The 26,637-nt window shown below is 48.8% G+C and overlaps 1 protein-coding gene across 1 annotated transcript; it reads right to left on the reverse strand.

Annotated features, from left to right (window-relative positions):
- Window positions 1–315: 315 nt before the first annotated feature.
- On the reverse strand, window positions 316–20,878 carry EXOC3L4 (exocyst complex component 3 like 4). The gene is made up of 11 exons (XM_065636837.1): window positions 20,536–20,878; window positions 16,239–16,890; window positions 12,954–13,071; window positions 11,767–11,892; window positions 10,615–10,715; window positions 8,627–8,722; window positions 6,321–6,435; window positions 4,145–4,267; window positions 3,295–3,447; window positions 2,562–2,683; window positions 316–478 (listed from the first exon to the last, which is right to left on the reverse strand). Exons 1-11 carry the CDS (start codon window positions 20,876–20,878, stop codon window positions 316–318), a joined length of 2,112 nt encoding a protein of 703 aa, XP_065492909.1.
- Window positions 20,879–26,637: the final 5,759 nt, after the last annotated feature.

The following is a 26,637-nucleotide window of genomic DNA, read 5'->3' on the forward strand; positions in this document are numbered from 1 at the left end:
CTGAAAAGAGCTTCAATCTTGGACCAAACAACAGAGCAGCCTCCAGGCAATAAAATCTGTATTTTGAATGCAGGGTGAATGCAGTGCCTGGGCTGGAGCTGCTGCCCAGGGGCTCTTGCAGGAGGTCAGAATCTTGGTGCGTCCATTGCCTTTGGTTTCTAGACTCATGGTAGCAAGGTGAAAGAACTACTCATTTTCCCATGACAGTCAAAAAGTTGCATTTGCAGAGGAGCCAGGTAGGGTAGCTGATTTTGGATCACGCCGTAGAGGTGGTATGGGAGGAGGGAGAATGCTGCCTGCTGCTTTGGTCGTGTTTTAGAAGCAGCTGATGATCACCGGGGCATCGATTTCAGCAAAGAGTGTGCTGCCATCCCCGCCACCAGGGCTCTCCATCCCGTGGTAGACTTGCCGAAAAATCGCTGCTCTCCTGGTGCGCCCCAGCCCCCGGAGCGCAAGGACCGCCAGGACATGTTCCTTCCTGCAGAAACCAGATAACACCTCCCTCAGTCCTGGTGAGCAAAACCAGCCCAGAGGTAAGCAAACAACAACCACGCTGGAGACAGAGCAAGGCTGTGGCAGAGGGCCAGGGAATGTCCCCTCACGGTGCTGGAGGAGCCACCAGGACAGGGAACTGCAGCCTCCGGAGGTGCTGAGCATCAGCTCCCACCAGCCGGCGCTGGTGGGACACCCTCCTGCTGCTGGTGCTTCGGGGAATTTCCTCCTCCATCTCCACACACACGTGATGCCTTCTGCAAGTTCACTTGAGAAGCTGCAGACCTTTTATTTAATGATTATTTTGAGTTGAGTAATGGAAATGCTAATATTTAGGAAGCTGACAGGCACTAATTAGATTAGAGCTGGGAAAGCCAACTTGGAAACATACCCTGTTCCAGTAATCTCAGTATATACAAATTCAGCAACGTCTCCAAGAGCTCACGGGAAGACTTAACAGAGACCTGAACAGGAAGCAATGCAGGTCCAGCAGGTTCCGCCTAGTTTTCCGAACTTAATTGTTAAAAATAATATTACTCAATAATGGAAAGCCAGGAAATAGATCGACCAAGAGGACAAATGTTAAAACCTGGCCTGGGTCTAAGGCTAATGGTGAAAAGGTACCACAAATCACAGCCTCGGATTTTCTGCATGGAAAATTGTTTTAAAATAGCTAAGTCTGACTAGCCATCGTTTACCTCCTCCATGCTTCCCCAATTAGGCACTGCTTCCTTCCTCAGTTTAGTCTGTTTTGGTGTGGGGTTTTTTGGTGGACTGTTTTTTGGGTTTTTTTTTTGCTCGTTCTGGAACAATTCTTTTTTTTCAAGTCTATGTGTTGAATTTCCTCACACAGATAAGACCAAAGCATATCTGGCTCACTCAGGTTAAATATACTTAGGGAAAATTTTGAACCTCAGTTTTGAGGAGAGAAAAATTTATCTAATGTCATATTTTTTTCTGAATATTTGAAGGTCCACTTGAGTCTTCTAAGCAATTTGTTAAATTTACAGTTTGTTTTGATTGTATAAATGTCATCCAGCAGGAACTATGTAACCAGTGAAAAAACCTCTAGTCTTTTTCTGAAATGACTCTGATGAAAAAATGGATTTCTTTGCAAGCTATACTCCTGTTATTCCTTCTCAATGGTTGGTAGAAGAGTGGTGGTAGAGGAGGTAACTTCTGATACACAGCTGCTTAGCCATGCACAGAGCTAGTCACTTTGTTTACTTCTCCAGTAGCTTTAAAGTTTGCAGATGCTGCTTTGGAACAGCAAATGGAACGTACAAAAGAAAGAATTTGTAATTTATTCCAAAATTTGATGGTTGTGTTGAGACCCTTTCAGAAACTGCAGCTGAACTGTGTCAATGTCTACTGGCCTGGAGGTTTGAGCCTGGGAACAGGAGACAAGCCATTTGCTCCAAAGCTGGAGCCTGCAAATCAGCAAGCTGGGCTAATGCTGGTCATACACTGAAAAGCTACCTGGAGCTTCACCGTGAAACAAGGTGCGTTTGGAGCAATAAAATGGTATCCAGTGATGTGTGGAATAGTCCAAATAGGATGTGTGGAAACGGTCCAAAGCTGCATCAAAGGAGGTTTAGACTTTAGGAAATATTTCTTTACCAGGAGGGGGGCCAAACACTGGAACATGCTTCCCAGAGAGGTGCTCGATGCCCCAAGCCCGTCAGTGTTTAAGAGGCATTTGGACAATACTCTTAATAATACGCTTTAACTTATGGTCAGCCCTGAAGTGGAGTTAGGCTACATGATGGTTGTAGGCCTTTTCCAACTGAAATATCCTATCCTATCCTATCCTATCCTATCCTACTCTATCCTATAAATGAAAAGGCTTTTGAGGTAACTTGTGTGCATCATAAGATCGAGCAGGCAGAGGAAAAAAGATAAAAGATACAGTCATCAAGAAAAATAATGCGGGATTCCCCCTGTTGCTGGTGCCTTGCCCTCTAATGTGTGGCTACCAGCAGAGAAGAGAACCTGAAGAGCTTGGCACGGGGTGAGCTGGTGCTGTTTGGGATGGAGCCCAGCAGTCTGGCATCTGCCATTTCATGCACCTGATATCTGGATAATCCTGACACAGCTCCTTGACGTACTCCTTGATCTTGTCTTTTTTCTTCTCCCCAATGATATTGGCAATGTGGTGTATGGCAGGAACGAGCCAGTCGGAGTCAGAGCCCTGTGAACAAGGAGACTTAGGGGGACATCAGGGGGGAGCACAGCACCTGCAAAATGCCTTTTTACCTGCAGCGCAGAGCACAGTGGTGGGTCACTTTTACTGGTGTAAGACAGCACAGATGTCTAGCCACAAAACATGCAAACAGCTGTGATTTTCTCCCCATCACCCTCCTGTACGCAGACTGCATGCCCAGATGGACCCTCTCACTGGAGTCATCTCCCTGAGCTGTGCTCAGGGCACGGATCCTTTGGACGCAAGGTGTATCCCATGGCCCAGGGGAACAAGTTACTGCAGGATGAGCTTGATGCTACAGCATGTAGTCCATGCTCGACAAAGCACATGTGGGCCTGGGAGTGTGTTACACACCAGGCGCTGGATCGCAGAGCAGCCAGCTGGGCACGCACAAGCCACCACTGCAGAGTAGCTGCCGGGCTGCAAGTCCACACCTTGAACCTGCAGTAACCACCTTACTTGCTCTCTTTCAAGCACTTTCACATTTTTTGAGGCTTGCCCTCCTCCAGAGCTTGCCAACTCAGTTCCGGGAGACTGAGCATGGACATTGTACCTCCAGGAATGGGACAATGAGGGATGCCAGGAAAGAACTCACATACCTGATCGATGAGTGTATTATTAAGGATTCTGGCTTCCTGGTTCATCCTTTCACTCACTTGCTGCCGTGTCTCCGCATTCATTTTCCGTCTGGGTTTGATGACCTGCATGATGTATTCCCTCACCACATACTTATGAATGTCGCGTAGAAGTTCCTGGTTAAAAAAAAGCAAACATCATGGTTTTTTCTGTTGTTCTTTTGCAAGGCAAATCTTTTGCAAGCATTGAGAGAGGGAAAGGGAAGCCCTCGGGTTTTTAGCAGGCGCCTAGGGCATAGAGGAGATGTCTGAAGGCAGCACATGCCTCCTGGGGCAACTTTGCCAAAGGGAGCCGGTGGCTCGCAGCCCCTTGCTCCGGCACAGGGATGGCAGTGCCAAGGGAATGCCATGGAAATACTCCTCACCCTGAAGCTCCCCATGATTTTGTGTCGGCAGTTCGGCTCCTCAGTAACAAAGGGGAATATTTAGTGTTGTTTCAAAAGTATGTTTTGGTGATGCTTTCAGATTTTAAATATAGAGCTGTTGTTACCTATTCATTTATTTCACAACTGCATAGATGTGAAAGGAGCATATAAGCCTGCAACTCATGGAATTACAGTGTTCAGTGGTAATGCTCACCAAAGCTTTTTGTTCCTCTTTAAAGAAATCAGTTCTTGTATTTATACTACAGAAAGATGTTGCATAGTCTCATGTGGAAGCAGGTAAATAGCTGATCTCCTCCACATCAGCAGTCCCCGTGGTTATAAACAGCCCCTGTCACTGGGGAGAAGTCTGCAGGTTGGACCACAGCCTGCAAATGACAGTGGGAACCCCTCCAGCATCACTGTGCCCGGGCGTGGGACCAGCCGCCTACCTGCCCCATGGGCTCCCTCATGTGCTGCAGGTGCTCGGAGAACTGCGAGACTGCCAGCGCCAGCGAGTCCAGCCTTTCTGTCGCCAAAATCCAGTTCTTGGTCAGGATTTTCTTAAGGAGCGGCTGAAAAAAGACCCACTCACTGATGGCACTGGTAATAATAAGTCAGAGTAGCTGATGCACCAGTCAAGATCACCCAGACATCTGCCTGCTCAGAGGGCTTGAACCAAAAAGCACAGAGCACTGATGGTACACCCACTCTGTGTGAAGACGCAGCAGGAGTTAGGCACCGGGAGCACGGAGCAGTCTGGGTTTCACTCTCCCCTCAGGGAATTCAGACCCCCGTGTCCCATTTCTAAGTGAGTGCCCTAACGCAGGCAGATAAAGCACTCTCCCAAGCAGGAGATGCTTTGGCATTAAAGGCTTACTTGGGACGCTTCATTTCCTTGCTCTGTGCCTTCCTTTAATCCACCAGCTGTGTTTTTGTAGGTAAATAAACTGGTATCCCCACTGTATGGATGAAGATGCAGATGTGGATGCTAATCAGAGGAAACTAAGGCATGGCTAGAACAGGCTGTGGCGTGCAACCATGTATGCTGGTGTTACATGGGTTTGCACCAGCTATGGACATGACAAGTCACTTGGTAGTGAGTCTGTTGGAACCTAGCCCAGTAATCCATCACCCTTTCAGCCTTCTCCACAAGGAAATCAAGCTCCTTTTTCTCACAGCACTTGCAGGGGGCTGTCTGTACTCTCTGCAGACCCACATGTCTGCATGCGGTCTCACTGGGATTCTTCTTCTCTGATCTGATAGGGGGGAGGCGGGTAATAGCAACTGGGAGCATCCCCAATTGATGCCTCATGGTCAGTGATGATGTGGGAGTGATGGCACTATTTCCCATCTGCCCTGGGTACAAGGTGCTCTGGCCAAGTGTCACCACTGGGCTATTTCCCTTGCTGGGTCCTTGGAGATAATGTGCCTCTGCATAGAAACACAGCAATATCTGCTAAAGGCTTCTGGTGGCACATGAAAGAGACTCCCCTGAGGGCCAAATCCAAAGTATCCCTTCTCTGGCACATCCCCTTTCTACTTTTCTTCTCTTAGCTCTCAGGATCTCTGTCTTTAGACTCCTGGCAACCTCCTTCCCAATTACTTCCCCTACTCGTGCCCTCCTGCTGTGCTCCCAGCCTGCTGGAAGGATATTTAGAAATGCTTTGCCTCCGCCACTTTCAGTTCTCACGGCATTTTGGCTCTCTTGCTCAATGCCTTGGCTTGACTACTTCCTCGCCTGGCCCTCAGACTCCGAGACAAGCAATGGCTGGAAAGTCCCCTTGGCCAGGCAGGCTTGGCTTAGGTCAGATAAGTTGCATGACTGTCTTGGTTTCCAAAATTTATGCTCAGTGATTAGAAAGTGAATTAGGGTGAGTGAAAAGAGGTGGGACCAAAGACTTAATTTCTCCCATCTCTTGTGTTATACCAGCTGGAGCTAGTGGACCCCCAGCCAGCTGGGAGCAGAAATCCCCATTTACACCACCTGAGAAGCACAAACTGCATTGCAGCGTGTTGCCTTTTAGGCCTCTTAACACAAGTTAAGCTGATACCAGCGCTTTATCAGCCAATACCAGAGCTTTAGCATCCTCACGCTGAAACAATCAGTCTTTCTTCACCATGGAAACAGGCCAGAAAAATCACCTCTACCAAATGAATTCTGTCTTGTCTGAAGATGCTGATAACAGGCCATGATGGTAAATCTATGAATAAGTAAGAGTAAAACAAAGTCCTGAAAAATCCAAATGTTTTGATAGAAGGAAAAATGTCTCATAGGAGTTGTCCAGGTGACTCCCTTTGTGCTTTGCTATGGGTGGGGTTTCCCCCCACTGCTTTTTCTGAGATGCTGCAAGCCACTAAATACCCTTTTCTTTTGGTCGCCATTGTACTAAAACAAGCAGCTTGACAAATAGCGAAAAACTCACAGGATGCTGTAAGTGTCACTTTGGATTAAGGAGGATTTATATGAATGTTAGGCACGATGCATTTTGGAGGGACCATAATGTCGTGAGCTGCAAAATGAGGTGTAGTTGGTGAGACAGGGAAAGGGCAACAGCCCTCAGCTTCTGCAGGGGTCCTGCACATACGCCTTACATATTGGAAATAGTGTGGCTAAGATCCTCTTACCTGTGCGTTTGTTCTTAATTTGTTCCAAAAAATATTTGTGAAGTTCCTTGTCAGAGCTGCCAAAATCTTCTGCAGTTCCTCAGTGTTGACTTTAAACACTGTTTCTAACCCTGACCTAGAGAGAGATACCACCAGTGGTTTAATATTAAAATATAAACTCTTACACTGCCCTAAGCATTTTAGACAGATTAGTATTTTGGGTATTATTTTAACATAAATTTGTGTAGCCAGTACTTCCTCTTGGAAACACTTAAGGGGTCAAAATAATGACTTTTTTTGCACAATCCTATGTACCGAAAATTAATCACAACTGAGTAACTGTGCTTAAAAAAACACCTATTTCCTCATCAGGTGGGACTGTTCAATCATGCGGAGCAATTGCGCAGCCTAGTTACTTTTTCACTTGAGCAACACTTCTGCTAAATGATCTGCAGGTACCTGAGAGAGCACCTAGGGGCTTACACCATAAGCAAAATGTAAATAATAAAGCAAGAGAAGGGAAAGCTGCTGACCCTGCGTCCCCCAGAGCCCGGCTGACTCACTCCACGCAGTGTCTATCGGCAGCAGCGGGGAAATGGAACTACGGAGGTGGAAACCTGTGGAGTTTCCTAGGGATAGCATGTACTTCTGCAAGGTTTCATGCTGATGAGGAAGAAAACGCAACTTCTGAGAGGCCAATGAAATCCCAGCAGCATGCGTGGGCTTTGGGAACATTGTGAGCTTCTGGCTTTCTTCTCACTTTCCGTCCCTGCCCTGGGGTAAGATGATCTGGGAGAAAGTTAGGCAGCACCTCCAAAATGCTAGTGGTCCTTAAGCTTCTCTGGATGTACCACATCCGTCGCTGTCACCACAGAGCACGGTGGGTTCCTGCCACTGCCTGGTAGCTAGCTGATATGTCTGAGGCTGCCCAGGTAGGACTACAAAACACCTAACAGCATCTCTTTTGCCCTAGGCTGGGGCTCAGGTCCATAACTCCTGCTGAACACCTGAAGTCTGCGTCCAGCATCCACAAAATCGTGCTGTTAGGGCACCTACCCAGCAGTTCATCATTCCAGGCTGACAAATATTTAACTAGATGCAGGAATAAACCCAGCAGAGCCAATCCACCACCCAAGCGCCTGCCAGCTCCCTGCCTGGGGCTGGCTGCTCCCGTCACCAGCAGGGAAAGGGAGAGAAATTTTCGGCAGGGGCCGGAGGAGGGAGAGAAAACCGGCTTGCCAGCGAGGTTAGCATTGCTGGAGAGACCGTGCCATCTAGAGACTTCTCGACGGTAGTGCTCGCTGCAGCTGGAGCCATCGGCTCCGGTGAGACACTGCAATGCAAAATCCTCTGCGTCCCCTGAATAATATTTGGCATAGAGCATCCCTGCTGCAGGCGATGCTGGGCAGCGATGCAGCAACGTGGGCTGGAGGTAACAACCCAGGCTTTGGGTGGCCAGACCCCAGGTGTTAGCTGTGTGTTGGCTGGCTGGGTTGGCCTCCGGAGCACTGCATCTGCACAGCAGGGATGGTTCCAGATGCTGAAGAGCACCGGGGCCTCGGTGGGCTGTGTCCCTGCGTGGCTGCAGACCGTCCCCCTGGGGCAGGTGCCGTATAAACAGCCCTGGTTCCCCACAGCACTGGCACCGGAGGGCTACCGTGGCTGTGTGAGCAGCTGTGGGGTGGGAAGCGCAGGGTCACCATGTGGTACAGAACTGGGCTGATGGACCAGACCCTGGGACACTCAGCAACTGCCACCATCCTGCTTCTCCTGGAAGCACTCTTTGATAGTCGGAGCTGGTGGGCATGCCTGTTGATCAGAGGCCTTTCCAACACATCTTTAAATAACTAATTCTTAACACGTGCAAAGCCCTATAAGTTCCCGCTGCCAGCAGCAATGACAGGGGTTTATTTGCAGGCTGAGTGCTTTCACAGAGTTTCCTCCAGCCCAGTGTCAAAAGCAGCCTTCAGACCGTGTTGCCAGGTTTATTCTGCTAACCTCCAGAACAAAAAATGAAAAAAACCCCTCTTCTGAGGCTGAAAAAAAAATACAAAGCTTTCACACAAGCACCAGATCCATCCCTGCACTAGATCCATCCCTGCGCTAAATCCGTCTCCACCTCTGTCTCTTCACCATTTTGCCACAGCAGAGTGACTTTTATCTGCATCTCTTGGGGGACATCCCCCCCTCCACGAGGTGAGGATCAGGGGCTGGAGGCTGAACACCCCATGGGGCAGCCCCAGGAGAGCTTGGTGTTTCCTTTCCAGACATTGCCACCCTCCCAGACCCCAGCAATGCAGCAGCGTGGCTCGGGGAAGCCGACTTACGTCAGGTCGTGAAAGCTGTTGATGTAGGCAGCAAAATAGGGTGCAAAGATGGGGCTGTTCTGGGCAGTGCTCCACACCACAAACTCCTCCCCAAACCTGCAGGAGAAGACATGCAGGTAATGGCAGGGGGACCAAGGATGGCTCATCTTCTGTGTACACGGTGGTGTCAGGAGACACCGGTGGCTGGCCCAACCTGTCCCTTCTGTACATGGACATGTTTTTTCCACCTGTCATAGCATGTGTGAGCATTGGAGGGGAATAGATGGCAGATAATTATAGGTTTAGGATGCACTTCCCTGAGCGGGTACGCAGCACTTCTGGAGAGATGCCAAGGAACTCAGCACAGCAAATCTCTGACTTCTCCTCATGCTGAGGGATTAATCGCAGCCGTGGTACTCAGGCTCGCCAGTCTGGTCCTTCACTGCTCTGGCTTTTGGGATAATATACCATGTGCCCTCTTAAGCATGCAAGGAAAGGATTTACGTCAGGGCTGATTTTACAACGGAAAGTGAACAGGACACGTACATTCCCCTCCCCATAACCTCAGCGTGGTGCATCAGGTAGCTCTTTTCTGTGCAACACAGCTTTTATGGTTTTGACAGCTGTTTTACAGCCAGGTCTGCACCACTGGCAGGCGGCTGCGTGCTCAGGCAGGCTTTGATGGGTGGTCTTGTTCTTTGTCAAGGTAAAGGAACCTGCTCGGGCCAGTCTTGGCTGCTTGGCTCTCGGGTTTGTTTAAGAAAATGCTTAAGTTTCAGTGATCCTTTCAGCTGGGAGGCCTTGCTGTCCCAACTTGCATTTTATACTTTTTTTTTTTAAAGTGATAGAAGAAAAAAGAGAAAAACAAAAGGAAAGAAAAAGGGGAAGAAAAAAGAAAGAAACATCGGTAAGTACTGCACTTCTCCTAAAAAGCCTGGGCAGACTTCAAAGCCAAATAGCTGATTTGAACTACACTCAGGGTACGGGAGACAAGTGTAGATCACTGGGCGATTAGAGATGAGGGTTCAGAAGGGAAAGTGCTACATTTAGCACACTTAGGGCACCAGCCATAGCCCAGGTTCACAATCAGAAAGCAACATTCGGGCTCCCCACCCTTGCACCTGCAGAATGTCTGTGAGCAAACTCCCCACTCTGCGCCTGCTGGAGGTGGGAAACTTCAAAGGTTAATGCAAAATTATTTTTAGTCTTGCTCAGAGTTGATTCATACTAAACAGCCTTTCTCCTCTGTGGATTGCTGCTTTGGTGAATGGCCACAAACCCTCCAAAACACAGCCCCTCCGGAGAGGCTGGGTAGCGTGTCACTGTGCTGGAACCTTCTGTGAGCCAAAAACCTTCCCTGGAGCATCCCCAAAGCACGTTGCAGGGGGTAAGATCTGAGGCCATAACCCAGGGACTACCAAGCAAAAAACCATAATTTCAGTAAAGCGGCAGGGTCCTGTGTCCTTTGGACACTGGGTAAATTTTAGGAAGTCTCAGAAGGCAGCCCAGCTCTAAGTTTTACCCGGGTATAACAGAGAGGGTCCCACAAGCCATTTCTATGCCCATAGCCACAGGATGCAGGAGAAAACCCTCTTGGCAGGACTCACCCTAGGACGCCTAGATAATGTTTTGGGCAAGCAGGCGCTGGGTCTAGGGGTCCATAACTGCTGCTTGCTCGTGGCTGCAGCTGCAAGTGACCAGCACCCAATGCAACGAAGGTCCCAGATGGCTGGATGGGACCACAGTGGTCCCATCCCTTTCCAGCCAGCAGCTCCTTCCTGACCTCAGATTTTGGGACTCACAAGAGTCCCATCTGGGTCTGTTTGTGACTTCCTCCAAGTTATTTTGCAGTTTGCTCGTTACTAGGCTCACTGTGATTCTGATTCTCCCAGGAGCAGGCCTGTGCCTGCTCGGTGCCTGGGTCTAGCCCAGTGCATGGACCTTTTCCCTGCTTTTTTATCAATGTGGGACTCATTTGGAAAGAATGTACTGTCCAGAGTGGCAATGACCTTGGCATGAATTCGTGCAGCTCTGCCAGGCACAGCTCAAGCATTTTCATTCCCAGGCTTCTGCTGATCTCTTCAGATATCTTCAAGTGCTCCGCAATGATCTAGAAAAGGGCACGAAAAACCTCTAGTGAATGGAACACGCACGGGAGAAATATAGTTTACAAGGATCTCGTGCAGCTTTGGTTAATAAAAACTACTTGCCTCACAAAGGGGGAAACAGCTGGCTTGTTGCCAGGTGGTTTTCATTATTCTCTGGCATACTGAAAATAATAATCCAGAATGGGCAAAGAGGCACAAACTGATTTGTGGCATAATCATTCATCCTTAATGGCCCCGTGCCCTTCTGCATGGAGGCTGCATGGAGGGTCAGGCATCACTCCGAACTCTTGCTTGCACGGGGGCTGCTCCCTAATTCCCGTTCCCACAACCCGGTTGCCTCTCCGGAGTGAGTCAGGCTGCGGTCCTGCTCTGGCACTTCCCGAGGCATCCTACCCATCTGCTAATCCCATTCAGACTTGCCTTCCCTGTGATCACACAATGTGTAATATTCCTCTATGGAAAAAGAGTCACGGCAGCAGCCAAATTCTTTGATTCAAAATTCTTTGATTTCTCTCTCCCTATTTTTTTTTTGTTTTGTTATTATTTAATTGAAATGACTCAACCCTTTGAGTGAGGAGAATGAATCCAAACCCCTCCTGGATTTATTACCCTGTAGTCCCTAAAGCTAGTAGGAGCTTTTGGGTTTTTTTGTACTGTTTAAATTAGAGTAGCTGTCACTGCCTACGGCCTTTCCACGGCTGCCACAGCCCCGGGACAAAGTCGGTCTTTCAACCAAGGGGTTTTTCTAACAAATCTTTTCTTTCTGCCTTTTTTTTCCTTTCTCTTTCTCTTTCTAATCAAGAGATTTAAGGACTTTAAAATCAGTTGCCTATTATGTTGCTGACACAATTGACAGCAGGTTTAATTTGCAGCTAGAAGGCAAGCGGGAGAGCTAAAAGTTGTAATAAACGGCATTTTCTGCTCTAATGTATTCTGCCAGTGCGTGACTAACATAAATTATCGCAGGAGGCGGTACCTCCACCCCAGAAGGTAACAATCCAGTTTCCCTGGAGCCACAGAGCCCCCCACACTTTGCCCCAGCTAATTAAATACCGTTTGAATATCGAAGGAGAGAGAGGAGTGGTAGAGGTTTTCCTTCATTTCTGGATGAACTTCCTTCTCCCACTTCTCTGTGACCTCCAGTCTCAGGATGTTTCCAAAATAGCTTTTGATTTTCCCCTAAATGTTAAACGTAGGAAGAAAAGATGCGGCTCAGGACAACAAAGCGAGCATGAGCAAAGCGGCTTGCAATGTTTTGCTCTGTCGGCACGTGTGTAAGGCTTGTGTGTGTGGCATGGAGAAGTAACCAGAGTCAGAGGTTTTACTCCAGACTCCATCAGTCTACACAGACAGGGATTTGGGGAAAAAACAGGAGCTGTGCTGTGTGAGAGCACGGTACTCCCAATTGAAGGGGCAATCATTCTCCTGGCAGGGAAATATTGTGTCAGCTGTTTGACTGCTTGATTGCAAAGTCCTCCAGCGCGAGTAATGCAAGAGGTCAGGATTAAAGATCAAACCGGTCTTTTCTGGTGGTACAGCCACTTGTGTGTCAGCACTGTTCAGTCCTGGCTGATAAATCAATCTTGTTGCCAGTGAAATAAAATGATCCTTCACCAGCACGAGGAAGCAATAAGGATTTTATTGAGCTGGGTACCTTGGGCTCACCTTCAGCAGTGCCCTATTTCTGAAATGGTTTGTAAGAAAATGCCTGAGCCCAGGCATACCAAAGACCCAGGAAAGCACGTAGTTTTAGACGGGGTCCCAACCAAGGACAGCAGAAATACAAATGCTTCCTAGGAGGAGCTGAACCATGGGGAGGTCCTCTGTTGGGGACAAACCCAAAGTTGTCTGGGTACAGCAAACCTCAGATGTGCTGGAGGAGCTTACAAACTGGAAAGTGTAATAGCAGCTAAAATTTCTTTACACCTGACTTTGCAACGTGTTCAATCTGACGAAGCCCAGCTGTGACCTTTCGGTAAGCCTCTGCCGTACTGCATGAGGCTGGTTCAGTCCTTTTGGCTCTGTGATCGTCCAGGTTTGGGCCCATGGCCTGCTTTGGTCCCAGAATTGGTGTTCAAGATTTTTCTGCTTTTGCTTAAAGGCTGTTCTGTGTGGTGCTGGCAGGACTCAGCACCTGATGGGGCTGGAACCATAATGCAGCCACCTGAGACCTCTGCTCGGGACACTGGGGCTCCCATTCCCTCCCTGGGGGCAGGAGGGGACAAGGTCAAAACTCTCACCTTTGCAGAAGCAATGTAGTCATTTTTCAGTTTATCCCAATGGGCTGGTGTTAACAGCAGGGTCAGGTTTTCTGTCTTAATTTCTGGTTTGAGATCGGGGTGACCCAGAAAGAGTTCGCTGGAAAGAGTCAAACAAACAAATTATGTTGCCTCGGAGTGTGAGTAAACTGGTGGAATATTCATGTGGCATGAGCTGCATAATTATTAAGCTGTGAGAAATATACTTAAAGCTTGAATTGTGATGCTTGTTTTCAAGCTTTAACAAGAAAATCTTTCCTCGCTATTCAAAATTCTAATTATTCAAAATCAAAATGATCTAAGGTTCCAGCCCACCTTAGAAATCATGAGACTTCTGAGTTGTTTGGACATGAAAAGTGCTATGAGAAATTACTTTTTTAAAATAAACAACCTGAAGCTGATTCATGTGACTACAAGCCTGCGAAATGCCTCTCAGGGTAGTTCCTGCAGCAGCTTTGGAACGAGCTGATCTGCCCTGCTCCTCTCCGGTGTCACATCATGGCTTGTGTCAGGCTGTTTTTTCCCCGTGGGTTATCCTCAGCCTGGGGAGGTGGCAGAGCAGGTCTTGCTCTGTGCAGAGCAGCCTCTGGAAGGCAGTTCCATGCCGGGGACACGGGCCACAGCAGCACTGTGGTTTCTCCGCAGATGGAAGCGGTGGGTGGATGTGCAGCTACAGAGTCTGACTCCAAAGTGCGCTCAGCTGACACACGACTTTACCACTCACTTTCCTCTGGATTGCCGTGTAATCAGGCCAGCTGATTAGCAGGGAGGCACGGAAAGGGAGGGAGTGCTTGTGTTTCTCCCTCTGGGGTCAGAAACCTGTAATTAGCCTGTAAAACTGAATGTGCAGCCCCTGCAATCTGCCATGGACCGTGGAGGCATTGCATCTTGCAGGGTGATGAAGGCAGAGAGGAGAAAGAAGAAAATATTCATGCACTCAAATAAGTTGCAAGAAGTCAGCTGTTTAGCAAGGAACACAGCTGAAATGTCCTTCACACAGCCTGTTCAACCACCGAAAAGGGTTCCCATCGCCAAAGCAGCACTGAGCCCATGGTGAGGTTTGGATCCAAGTGAGGATTGTACTGTTCAAGGTCAGGCCGGTGCAGGGTGACTGCTGATAGTGTCCCAGAATCAATGTTCCCGTGGTCATGGTTCTGATTTCCCGGGGAGGTACATCTGCACATGTGGAGCACTGCACAGCCCAGCCGCTGCAGGAGCCTGCTGCTCATTTAAAAGGACACCATAGATTTAAACATGAACTCTCAACCATGACTGAAAGGACTGACTCAAATGTATACTCGAGGAGCTTATTCCCCTCTTTTTTTTTTTTTTTCTTCCCCATTTTTTTGAACTGTAGTATCAACAATGAGTTTGGGTCAGACGATTTCTTCTTTTTTGGGATGGGTCCCAAGGTGGGATGAAGTTCTTTTAGAATGGGAAAATCAAATGGAAACAGCCCAACCCAGCAAGGTGACTACAAGCAGTGTCCACAAGGCTGCAAGCTCCCAGTAAGCTCTTTCCCAGCAAGTTAGAGAAATATGAGAGGGCACTTTTCTTTGATGCAGAACCTGACCACTGAAGCTCTTCACCCCTCTTCTGCAACTTTGGGGTATAGTACGGCTCCCAGAGCCTGGGGATATGCAGGAATTTCCCTCCAGATGAGACTGATAGGGACACATGAGGGAGAGGGTTGATGGGTGGGAGTGTCATTCCCATAGCAGTCCTGCCATAGCACTGGTCAGACAGTGCCGTGCTAATTATGGGGTTACACACACGTCATCATGGTCACCACACCATAAATGGGGTTTTAGGAGTAACTAGGGAAGTTCACAGGATAAATCTGTTGAGGGCTGTTCAAAACAAAGACCATCTGTGGTCCAAGTGTCTCTGAACCAAAAGCTACCCCAAGCTTGGAGTACTCAGGGCAAGTGTCACTGCTGCTTGCTTTGCTCCATCACTGCCCCCTCCCTGTGCATTTTGCCCACTGACTTAGTGTCGATACTCCAGCTTTCACTCCCTCTTTTGTTTGTTTGAGGGGTGTCGATTAGTTTGCATTTGTCCCATCCTTAGCCATCTGGTACAGGCCATTCCTGGAGACCAGCTACTGGAGCAGACATGATTTTGGTCTGACATGGCTGCTCTTATGTGCTTATTAGCAGAGTCATCTTTCATGGATGCTGCCTCTCCTCTCCTTCCCACCTCAGTGTGTGTTTCTGTTGGATTTTAGTCTGAGAGCTCTATGGGGCTGGAGCAGTGGGCTGTGGTCTAGGCCAGTGAACAGCTGAGGACACTGACATTCAACGCCTGTACCTTCTACGGGTGCCTATCTTAGATGTCTCCTTTGGCTGTAAAAGGAGGCAATGCCCAGCAGCACAGTTTTCATTGCTGTTGCAAATAATTCCTGCCTTTACTCCCACACAACCAGGATGCCCTGAGGATGGTGTTTGATATGTCCGTACAGCTCCTAAGGTATTTTAGTCACCCCTGAACTGCAGGAAGCTTTAAGAGTTCCTAAAAACCATGGACCTCCCATCAAACTACCTGACACGTCTGAGCTAGAGCCTTTGTAATTTAACATTGCTAATTCTACAGGGTGATGTCTTGGCACCTCCTTGAGAGGACTCTGACCCCTGAGTACGGGAAGGAACGTGGCCTGTTTCCAAATTCATCACAGTTTTAATTAAACAGGAAGGAGGCAGGAGTCCTCCACAGGTCCCTCCCTGTGCCTGGAAAAGTCACTACACAGCTGCTGGACCTGGCAAAACATTTCAGAAAGGGAGCAAGTTTATCAGAGCTGCAAGGAGGAGCTTCCTGGCGTGTGAGAACAGGGAGAGGGAGGAGAAAATGGGGTAATTTTGATCTGTGAAAAGCAGCAAGTGTTCTATCCACAAACCTTTGTCCCCACCTATTAACAGAGTAGCTGTCTGGCTCTGCTGTAGAAGTGACAATGAAGGTGGTAAAACACTGGCACAGGTTGCCCAGAGAGGTGGTTGATGCCCCATCTCGGGAAACATTCAAAGCCAGGCTGGACAGGGCTCTGAGCGACCTGATCTAGTCGAAGATGTCCCAGCTCATGGCAGGGGGGTTGGACTAGATGATCTTAGAAGGTCTCTTCCAACCCAAACTATTCTGTAATTCTATGATTCTGTGACTGCATCTCTCTTGTTTGCTCAGGAAACTGAAAATAGCCCAGTGCTTTTGAAGGACCCCATGGCCCTGCTGCTCCCTGGAGGAGGCTGAAGCCATGTGGCAATCTCAGCGTCTTACCTGCGGTAGATGTTGGCCACCCAGTCGAGCAAGGTGTAAAGCTCGTTGAATTCCAGTGGTCTCTGGGAGAGATCTTCCAAGTGTGAGGCAATGGCCTTGTGAAAAGCCTCCACATATGTGTCACACACCTGGTATTCTTCTGGATAACGATTTTTTACTGATAACTTGATTTTCAGTAAGTCTTCACGCAGGTGTTTCTGGAGGAAATCTAAGTGGAGAACAAGCCAAGAACTCATTTCTTCCTTTGATGGCATGGGTACCCTCTGGACCCTCTTCCTAGTGCTCTCATTGACAGCTGCCATCCACTCCTCCCTCCACTTTCTGGGTATGCCAAGCAAGTCAAATCCAGGATGAACAGTGATGCCTGTGTTAGGATGAGCTGCTTCTTCACGGGCAATTAAAGTCACCAGGGAGGTCAGCGTGGTGTCCTCTACAGTGGGATGCTCCAGTGTTTCCACCACGATGGACTGGATCGCGTTTGTGACGGAGTTGTAAAGCAAATCCACGTCTTTGGATTTCCTCACAAACTCCTGGGGGTTATCTTTGTATTTCTCAGCATCTCGTTCAGCTATAAGCTCATCTTCCAAGTACTTGATACTTGCAAATGCTTCCAGAAGTTGCCTTCTCTGAATAAGTTCATTGATTTCCATTACTGCAGAAAGAATCAGGGAAGAGGTTTGGACAAAGCAGGCATTAGGTGATTGACAGGTTGGTAGCAGGACAAGGTGCCCCACAGGGAGGCTTGCAGGGCTGCTACAAGTAGCTAGGATCCAGCAGTGCCCCTGAGAGTGACCTCCCCGATCCCTCCATCTCCTGTTTGACACAGGAGAGGAAAGCAGTGGAAATGCAACCACTGCAAATTGAGCCACATCTCTAAACTGCTGGTTTCAGCGGTAGGAAATATCAAAAAAACCCGATTATAACCCTGCAGGAAAACCTCAGAGGGCTGCAGATGGGCACCGGAGTCTCAAGCCATGTAAAATCTCCCCTGGCTCTGCCCCCCTGTTGGTGTGGAGCTGAAGCAGGAGCAGTGTGATACACGCTACCAGCAGGATTTTCTTCAGCAGAAACACCCTTGTTTCCCAGCACACCCGTGCGCTGAGCACAGCGCTGCTGCTGCATCAGCCCCAGCACCTCTGGCTGAAAAGGCATCTCGGTGTGTCGCCCCAGAAGGCAGGCAGGGTGCCCAGGGGTCCAGCTGCAGGGGTGGGAGGGAACACAGCAGGACAGAGGCCCTCAGACCCTCTGAGCTTCCAGGTCACACATCTCGCTAAAGTGTCATGTCTGCCCCCAGCCTACCCACCAATATGTCCTCCAGAGATACCAAGGCCCTAGGGAAGTGGGATACTGGCTTGGGGATGTTCCTGATACATTTTTGGGAACATTCCCTATTCAGATGTAACGCTGGGCAAACTCCGGGCTCCCCTCCTGTCCTGATTTTGTACTTTATCAAGTTTTCCTAGGACATTTTCCCAATTAACATCATGGATAAACTGGCTTCTGCATTTCTGAGGACTGAGCAAAATTCTAATGCAAACTGCAGAGGTTGTCGCTGGTGATTGGCATTATGAGGACTCCTTGAGATGAAGGGACTGAGGTAGCAAGGCAGACACTGGCCCATCCATGGCTGGCCACCCTTTCCAGCCTGTGCCTACCACAGCAAATGGCCTCTGAAAGATGCCTCTGACCTGTTCCAGACATTTAGGAAACATTCTGTGAATGCTTATCATCCTCAGACTCCTCTCAACCAAAAAGAGGGTTTTCTGGAGGACCAGAAGCTACAGCTTCTCAGCTCTACAGTTACTGCAATCTGCAATAACCCTTTGGCTGGGGAGTGAGGAGAGTCTCTGGGATGGTGGTCTCAGCAGGAGGAAATGGACAAACACCAAAATATGGGAGGTATGTGAAGTTCACCCACCTGAGGTGGTTCGAAGTTGGGTGACATGGCTGTTCACTGCCTCTATACACCCCTGCAGTCAGATAACAAACACTGCGTTTCAGCAGTGATGTTCGTTTTCCAAGCAGTGAGCACTGCTGTCCCTGGGTGGTCTGGGGAGGTGTGTGCACTGGAGGGGGATCCAGACCTGTGTGTGCTTTCTCCTGGTGCTCAAGTATCGCCGGTTTTTTCCCTACCTCCTTTGCTTTTGGCACCTACTACCAGCACTGGCTGGTGTTGGCTGAGGCTGGGGGACAGTCGCTAAATACCGTTACCTGCAAAGTGGTTATGGTCTACTGAGTTTCCCATTTCTTTTTCAAAGACTTGCTGGTGCAAGAACCACTGCCTATTTGCCAGTACTATAAGAAGTATTCGCCATGTGTTGAGAAGATCCAAGAGCACTGTTAGCTTTTGAGAGGCCCTAGGAAGCTCTCAGCATCTCCAGTGTCATAACAGATGCTCTTAACAGGAAATCCCGCTGTGATACTGGGCATAAGGCAAATATTAATGAGAAGAAGGGAAAAGGTATTACTTAGGCATGTGTGGCCACTGCTTCTGGGACATACACATATAAAATGATATGGAAAAAATGGAGAGCACTCAAAGACTGGTTCATAGCCCATAATTTATGCCCTTGGGCTTGTTTGCACACAGATTTTTTACCATATCTACCAAATAATCTGTATAGTGTAAGAGTATCTGTACGAAGATAGATATACACAAAACCCCCCAACTATTGGTGCAGCATACAGTGCATAGAGCTTTGAGTGCTTATATGGAGCTACTGATGCTTCTGCACTCAGACGGAAAGGAGATTGTGCCAATTAACTTAGTCTCTTCTAGACAAATTAATATAAAACCTGTGTTTGCACAAGTGCTTGCAGTGAGAGACTAAAGGAATACATTCTGTTCTGTTTATCAAAGTGAGAAAACACCATTTAATCACCATCTAGGATAATTATTCAGAGAGGTGATATTGGGTGCTAAATGGATCTTTAATTTAGCATTACAAGATCAGCCAGCTGGTAGTTGAAGGAAGACAATTGAAAGGCAATTAACCATTATGCAGCTTAATGGTGCACATGGTGGAGTCTCCATCACTTGCCATATTTATCTCGGGATGGAATGTGTTTCTGACAGAGCTGCTTTAGTCTAGGCTAATCACAAGTTATTTGGCACAGGATGGGTCTTATTTGTGCAATTCCTCAGCTTGTTTATTTCAGGAGATGAAAAGGGCTTATGGTAACATTTCCTGTTGCTCTTCATCTATGACCCTTTGAGAACAGAGTAGCGAAGTTTATGACATGGTCTCAGACCCAGCTTATCAACTTCTCAATACATCAGTGTGAAGCAGTAAATAACTTCATGGCACAGTGGAGCACATCATAGCAGTGAGACAAAGTCGGCACTTCTATCTGATGCCCATAGCATCCTATGCAGTAGACCAGCAATTTCTTTCCAGAAATTTAGGCTGAGGAAAGGTCAAACCATGTTGACCCACCTCAGTCTATCTCCTGGTGGACGTGTTGTAGTGCCTCTGCCTTAAGAAGGTGGAGGAGAACAGTGCTCAAACCAAAAAATCAAAGTCATTGCAGTCTGCCCACACTTGTGGAAAGGTGAGAGCTATGCTGAAGGTAGTTTTTATAATTTGGCTAAGACCCATCTCTGTAATACTGACAAAATGCATGAGAACAACCAGCCCAGGGAAACGAAACGAAATCAATACTTGCAGTGCTGCTATTGTGAGAAGAACAGATGGAAAGTTAGTGTAAGGGAGTAAATGCATCTGCAGAGGTCCCTTTGCAAGGCAGTCTCTAAGATTAGGAACCAAGGTAGAGGTGCCGAAGCAGATCGCATCCAAACCATTTTTTTTCCACTTCAAGCCCTTGCGGCAACCTACAGAGCACAGTTTGGGGAACATCAGTCTGAGAGAACAGAAATTGTCCAAAAACGCAATGCAGGCAACAGCGTAGGAATAGCCCACATTGCACTTCTGGATACTGTCAGACCAGCAGTTCCCAAACTGTGCTCAGCAGATTGATGGCTGGTGTCCATGATACAGATCTGTCTGCTGATATGTGAGCCAACAGGTTGATGTGTTGGTTGTAGGTAAGTTGAGGATGTGGTTAAACTAACATAGTGGAGACCACAGAGCAGCCTGCTCAGTGATGGGCGACCTGCCCGGGCTGGGCCAGGTAACACCCCAGTGAGTTGGTGCAAGAGGTGACAGTTACCTCTGCCCTGCCATGGGATGCCTGGTTCTTTAGCATCCCTGTTGGGCCCAAGACTTGCAAAGTGCAAATTGCTTAAAGTTTACATATACCCTGCCAAGCAAATTACAGTGATGTTTTTGCTTCTTACCTGAAAGAGGTTTTCCTTTAATGGACTCTGCCTCTATCGTCTCACTAATCACCTCCACGCCATTACAGATCATGGTTTCATTCTCCTCATAGCTCTTGGAAAATCTCCAAGAAAGTTGTTTTCGTTTCCAAGTACCAGTACCTTCCTTTCCTTTCTCTTTGTTCAGACTTCGTCTTGAATTTCGGAAGCTTAACATTGTTTTAATACCTCTTTCAATGAACCCACTGTTCCCACTATGCATCGTTGGGCTGCTCAGTTCAGAAGCAACCTCCATCTTTTCCTCCTCTATGCTGTTGGTGGGAGAGGCTGGTTCTGAGGTTATGCTCCTTGGGTTTAACTCCATGTTCCCATTAATCTTGTTACCTTTCAATGACAGGTTTTCCAAACAGGTTGATGATAATCACTGAAATGTACAAAACAGCAGAATTAGATGAGAGGTTCATAGCAGGGTGTTCCTGTCTCCAAAGTCACTCCTGGACTGAATCTCTGGCCCATCTCTTCCCTGTGTTTAATCCAAGGACAGAGCAAGTTGTTCTAGCTTGTAGCTATTGACACAATCTCTCTACCCACAGACACCAGCAGACTGGCCTGCTTTTAGCTTTGGAAGGCTCTACTTAACTCCATAAATCAGGCAAGTGGCAGCTATTTCTCCATCACCAAGGAACCACTAGACGTCAGAGATGGTGAAATCTCTGTAAACTTACCATTCCGCTTGGTAACAAGGTATGTTTTTACTTCCCATTCTTCTAGGTAAATTTCCAGCCTTGTCGGAATGATAACTCTTCCTGAGTCTCACCAGGTCGTTGCCACTTTCTGTTGCAGATATGACAACTTTGGGTCATGCTGCTGCTTCTGCCCTGCTCGAGCCCTGACCTGCCACTGCTGGGAGGTGGCCTGGGGGTCAGCAGTCCCCAGCGTGTGGCTGAACTCTGCTCTAGCCCCTTCCATCCAAACCCATAGCAATCTCCTCACTCCAAATCATCACAGTTGCAGCGCAGGAGGCTGTAGGATGCTGTAAATGTTCTAATCGCTCATCCTGCCTCAGAGCTCAGCACCCCAGCATGCTGAGAATGGGTATCTCCAGGGCCAAGCAAGCCCCTGTGTGAGCTGCAGGGGAAGCTGCAGATTTCAGATTTCAACAGAAGTGCTCCTCTAAGTACTCCTGGGCTGTAGGCACATGCCCTGCACTTGCTCAGCTCCTGCCCTGCTACAGAGAGACTAGCTCCGCTCTGCCTGCCCCGAGGGCTGGCCTGGGTGCTTGTGAAGGGGGCAGAGGGAAAGGTTTTGCCTTCCTTTCCCTCCCTTGCAGAGGGCTTTCACCAGGTCACCTAACACAACTGGCTCATGCGGATGTTGTTTGTTGCAGAGCTCTGAGGATGGAAAACGCTGCATTTCCCCATGGCAGGCTCAAAACAGCTCAGCAATCAGTTTAAATCATTAGAAACAGCTATTGCCTGAGGTCACCCAGGAAATGCCTGTCTCAGGTCTGTCCCAGTCACAGGAGCCAGAGACTGAAATATGATTGCTGGGAATGGGCATGTTGGGACTCTGGAAATACATCTCAGCCTTCCCTGATCTGAGTTTGGACAGATTTTCATTCCCTTGTATGTAATTATTTCACAGGCTGTAAACGGCAGGGACTGTGCCTTCCCTTGGGTTTGCTGAGCTGCTGGCACAGTGGAGCTCAGACCCTGCGTCACACCTCTCAGAGGGACATTCAATCATTCCTTGCCTTGCCCAGGAGCTCACCCCATCACAGCCATGCAGAGGGTTGAAGGGAGAGGAGGGCAACCCATTTTCCAGGGATTTCGGTAGGAAGGGGGTTGAGTCCCTACCTCACACCAGCATCTGGACTCTGTGGCAGGAGCAGAGGAGCAGCAGCAATTGAAGGGGTGAGCAGTGTGGTGGAGGGGGACAGGGCAGGAGAACCGTAAGATATGAGCCCATGGTCAAGGGAAGAGAAGAGATACTGACCGAATCGATCTTCTCTACCACCTCAGCTGGCTGGAGCACTGTTCTGAACGCCCACGCTGCTCGAGGTGCTCCCTCTGGGCATGGCAGCGCTCTCCAGACTCTTCCGTCCTCTGGAAACGGGTGGTCAAAGTAGAAAAAAGAGACGTGTCCCTACCTGCCCAAGATCTTGGGCAGCTTTGCCTGTTTGTTCTCCAGGAGACACTCTGGCACTGTTTCACTTTCAGTATACATTTAAAAGAAGAGAAGGGGGGAGGAGAAATGCTGAATGAGCTGTGGATATCCAAGGTTAATTATTTACCCTATAGATGAAGATGGAGGTGAGACCAGGAGCTCCACAATGGGGTGAGTTGCTGGGCTGACCTGACCCAGGGCAGCTGGGGGGAGGAAGATTTTGGCACCTGGTCCTGCCCTGGTGGGGCAAAGCCCCACGGTGTCTGGGTTGTGGGGGTTCAAAAGTAGCCTCAGAGCTGCTGCATAGGAATGGCTGCATTTCACTCCCTTCTGCCCCATTTCTGGAGGTCACGGGTGGCTCAGTCTCAGTAATGATTGACAGGCATGGGTGAGGGATGGGGAGGGCTGTATCCTGCATTTATACATTTATATATTCACCTCAGCGCTCCTCGCTTTGCCCTGGAGGCACTCATTTCCATGGAGACACTGGCCCTGGATCCTTCCATTCCAAGAGCATTTGAGTACATCAGAGGCAATTTAAAGCAAAGGAGCAAAAATATGCAACACTTTGGAAGGTTTAAACTGCACTAAACACAGTCACTTGGATTGTCATTGAGTGGTATAAGTGATTTAACCCTGGGGAGCTTGCCAGGCTGGCTGGCTGGGCACACCAGGCGGTCCCAGGTGGCTGAGACCCTGCTGTAAAGCAAGAGGGGTAAATCAGGAGGTGATACTGTGCGATTCTTTAGGAAGATGGCAGCACATCACCTGTCGGCATGACAGCGGAGATCAGAGGGTTTAGTGAGGGATTGATGCAATAAAGTCGTGTGGCATTTGGACTTGGTGCTGCTTGGAGGGGGTTCATAACTTCCCTACAGCTGGAAGAGGCTGTGCGTCCAGGTGATGGAAAGTATGTGGGGTGGGAATAATGATGATAAAATAAACAGGGAAGAACAGCAGTGCAGACTGATGGGAAGATGCCCTGATGGCAAGGTGGGACTAGGCAGAGAACATCATTTTGGGATGCCCCATGGTGCAGGGGGAGTCCTGCCTGAAGCCTCCCACAGCCAGGCAGCCCAGCGCTGAGCTTTTCATCCTTGCACTTTTCAAAGCCATGTTTAAGCTGGAGACTGCCCTGCCATGCTGAGGAAAACCGCAACAGGTAGCACTTCTGCCGCTCTGGCAGGGTGACAACGGGACAAAGGGAGAGAGCTATTTACTCAGGCACATGCTGAGATATGGAAAGCCCCTTTGGACACAAAGTCCAGCTAAACCTCTTTCCATCCTGGTTGGTAATTGCCTCCTCTGCCAGGCATTTACAGGGTGTTGGTTTGTAGAGACAGGCTTGCTGAGGCTGGGGTACAGCCAGAGCAGGCGGCAGGTCCGACATGGATGGGATCTGATCTGCACCCCCTGGGAGCTGTCAACTACCCCAAAACACAGCTAGCACCAGGGCCTGCTGGGATGCTAATAAACACAACCCCAGGGGAGCTTTGCACCCCAGTTTAGGTCAGCTTTCTCCCCACAGCTCTTTCCAGTTCTCTCTCCTAGCACCAGCTCTCAAGGAGCTTGCCTGCTCCTGAAAATGCCATTAGGGCAATGCTGATTCCAGGAGTCTGGACTCAGAGTATCATTACTCTGTTGTGAAGTTGTTTGCAGTTTTCCTTCAATTTTGCTAGAAGGTCATAATTCCCAAGCTAGCTGTGAGTGTTAATTTTCTTTAAAAAGGAAACCTAAGGGTCTCCTCACTCCAGGAGGGGGCTTCAAAGAAAATAAAATACTGATTGTGGTGAAGTTCAATAAAATGGTGAAGCTGGGTGCTGCTATAATACATCTATCCCTTCCTACTTTCCGTAGCCCCTGCAGAGAAAAGTCTTCAAGAAGTCCTGGTCCCTCACATGCCACCATTGACAGCCCTGCAGTATTGGGTGTATGTTTTCTCAGCAATACCACAGTGGAGCTGGTGAGTGTTCAGAGAACTTTGCACTGAGAAGCTGGTGGTCCTTAGTGCTACTAGCACCACGTGGACACCACTCTGTCCCCAGCGACCCATGGGGCACCCAAGCCAGCCCTGTCAGGCACCACAGGCCCATGATGCTCCTCCATCCCTCCCAGCCAGCAGGAAGGCACAACCTTCTCATTCTAAGCTCGCAACCATGCTCTTAGTTTGAAGTCGATGAGCGAACTGGAGATAAAAGCCAATCCTTGCAGTAGGTGGCCTCCAACTGTTTTTCCCCAGCAGTGTTTTGGATTGTCTCCTCCTCAGCCTTTGCTAATCCACCCACTGATGCTGCGACAGCCACACAGCATCCTGGCTGCGCCCTACGGTTGTTCATGTGGTGCTCTGCATGGTCACTCAGCCCTGCCATCAATGGGAACACATGTTCCTGAAAAGATCTGGCCATCTGGAGGAAGCATCGTGAATTTACCTTCCAACCAGCAGCACCAGCTTAATTGTCTTTTGGGTCTCTGGGCACAGTTGTGAGAACAGATTAGTCATTGTCTGGGGGTTTGAACACTGATGCTTTCAGCCTGAGCTAGCAGCAGGCTGGTGGACCAGGCTAAGCTTGCCACCACACCATGGTAAAAAGTGACAGCCTTGGGGTCTTGGGGGTTTCCATGGTGACCCAGGCCGATTCTCCATTTATTATGCTTAGTTTGGAGGAAAGGGATTCTTCTTTCTCCCTTCTTGCAGCAAATTCATCCTCAAGTCCAGCACATTTCTCCCTGGTTCTCCTGGCCATGCCACATGCTCTCACACTGTTGCCACCCCATCTTAGGACAGGACGGTCCCAGCCTGCTCGCTCTCGGGGCCTGGTCCATGGCAGAGGACATATACCAGGAGATGTCCCTGTTGAGTCCTGCTGCAGGACTGCTCACCGTGGCCCGCATGTGGCAGGACCCCATCCAGCCTCTGCCAGCTCACCAGCTCACCAGCTCACCCTTAGTACGTGCCCTGCCTCAGCGGTGCTCACAAGAACAAAAGAAAACATTAAAATCACCCTGAAGTGCAAAGCCAGCTCATGCTCATGTGCTGGTCTACCCCTTCTTCCAAGCACAGGTCATATCAGAACTCACGGGTGTAGATGGGGTGAAATGTCAATAACAATGCAATGAATGCAATGATTGCTTCTCAAAATAAAGGTTTCCCATCAGCGTTCATTAGAAGAGAAGGGTCAGTGGAAGATATTGGGTCATCTCAATGCAACCTGCCCAGCTGAAAGCAAGGAGTGGCTGAAGCTGCAGGAATCTCCCATGTGGTGATGTCCCCCATGAAAGTGGGATTAACATAATTCTTTTTACCCTTGATGAGCTTTGAGTCTTGCAGCAGTGAAGTCCTCCCATGTGCAAACACACTTCTCCACGTGGCTTTTGCAGAGAGTTCTGTTGAGTTGTAGGTGCATAAAAATGACTAGAAATAGAGCTGGAGAGAAGCAGGATGGAGGGAGTGCAGAAAATTTCACAGTAATGCAGGGGGTCAGATCAGCTTTTCAGAGATCTAGAAAATAAGGGCTGTGAAGAAGAATTGAACATGGTGGGGTTGTTGTAGTTAAGAGAGACCACATAACAGGTTTCATCTACGGAGGTTTTTACCAGTTTCAAGTGCCCAGAGAAAAACACGTTGCTGAGGCCATGGGGGAATATTGCTCCGATGCACTTGCAGAAAGCCGTGCCAGATACTCACTCCCAGCCTTGGAAGCCCAACCAGCACAGCCTTGGTGGGGTGTGCAGTGACCCGCTCCCTTTCTGCAGGTTTCACTCACTCTGTGGTGGGGTTGAAATCTCATCCTGTATGGGTGGAGGAGACCCCAGAGCTGCAGTGATTTATTGCAGCAGGGGATCTGGCCTGATATTTTTAACAGCATCGTCAGTGATGGATGAGGCAAAGCTACATGGGCCGATGCAGCCATTGCTTCCTGGGGAGTGGTTTGCAGTGAAATGAGATATATTGCTTCA

This window comes from Caloenas nicobarica, chromosome 5 (genome assembly GCF_036013445.1).
Source record: "Caloenas nicobarica isolate bCalNic1 chromosome 5, bCalNic1.hap1, whole genome shotgun sequence".
Taxonomy (NCBI): domain Eukaryota; kingdom Metazoa; phylum Chordata; class Aves; order Columbiformes; family Columbidae; genus Caloenas; species Caloenas nicobarica.

Coding starts and splice junctions, on each gene's coding strand:
- EXOC3L4 (XM_065636837.1), bottom strand. CDS start 20,878: ATGGAGTTAAACCCAAGGAGCATAACCTCAGAACCAGCCTCTCCCACC. Junction 6,436..8,626: donor AACAGCTTTCACGACCTGAC/GTAAGTCGGCTT, acceptor ATCTCTCTCTAG/GTCAGGGTTAGAAACAGTGT. Junction 3,448..4,144: donor TGAGGGAGCCCATGGGGCAG/GTAGGCGGCTGG, acceptor TTTTTTAACCAG/GAACTTCTACGCGACATTCA.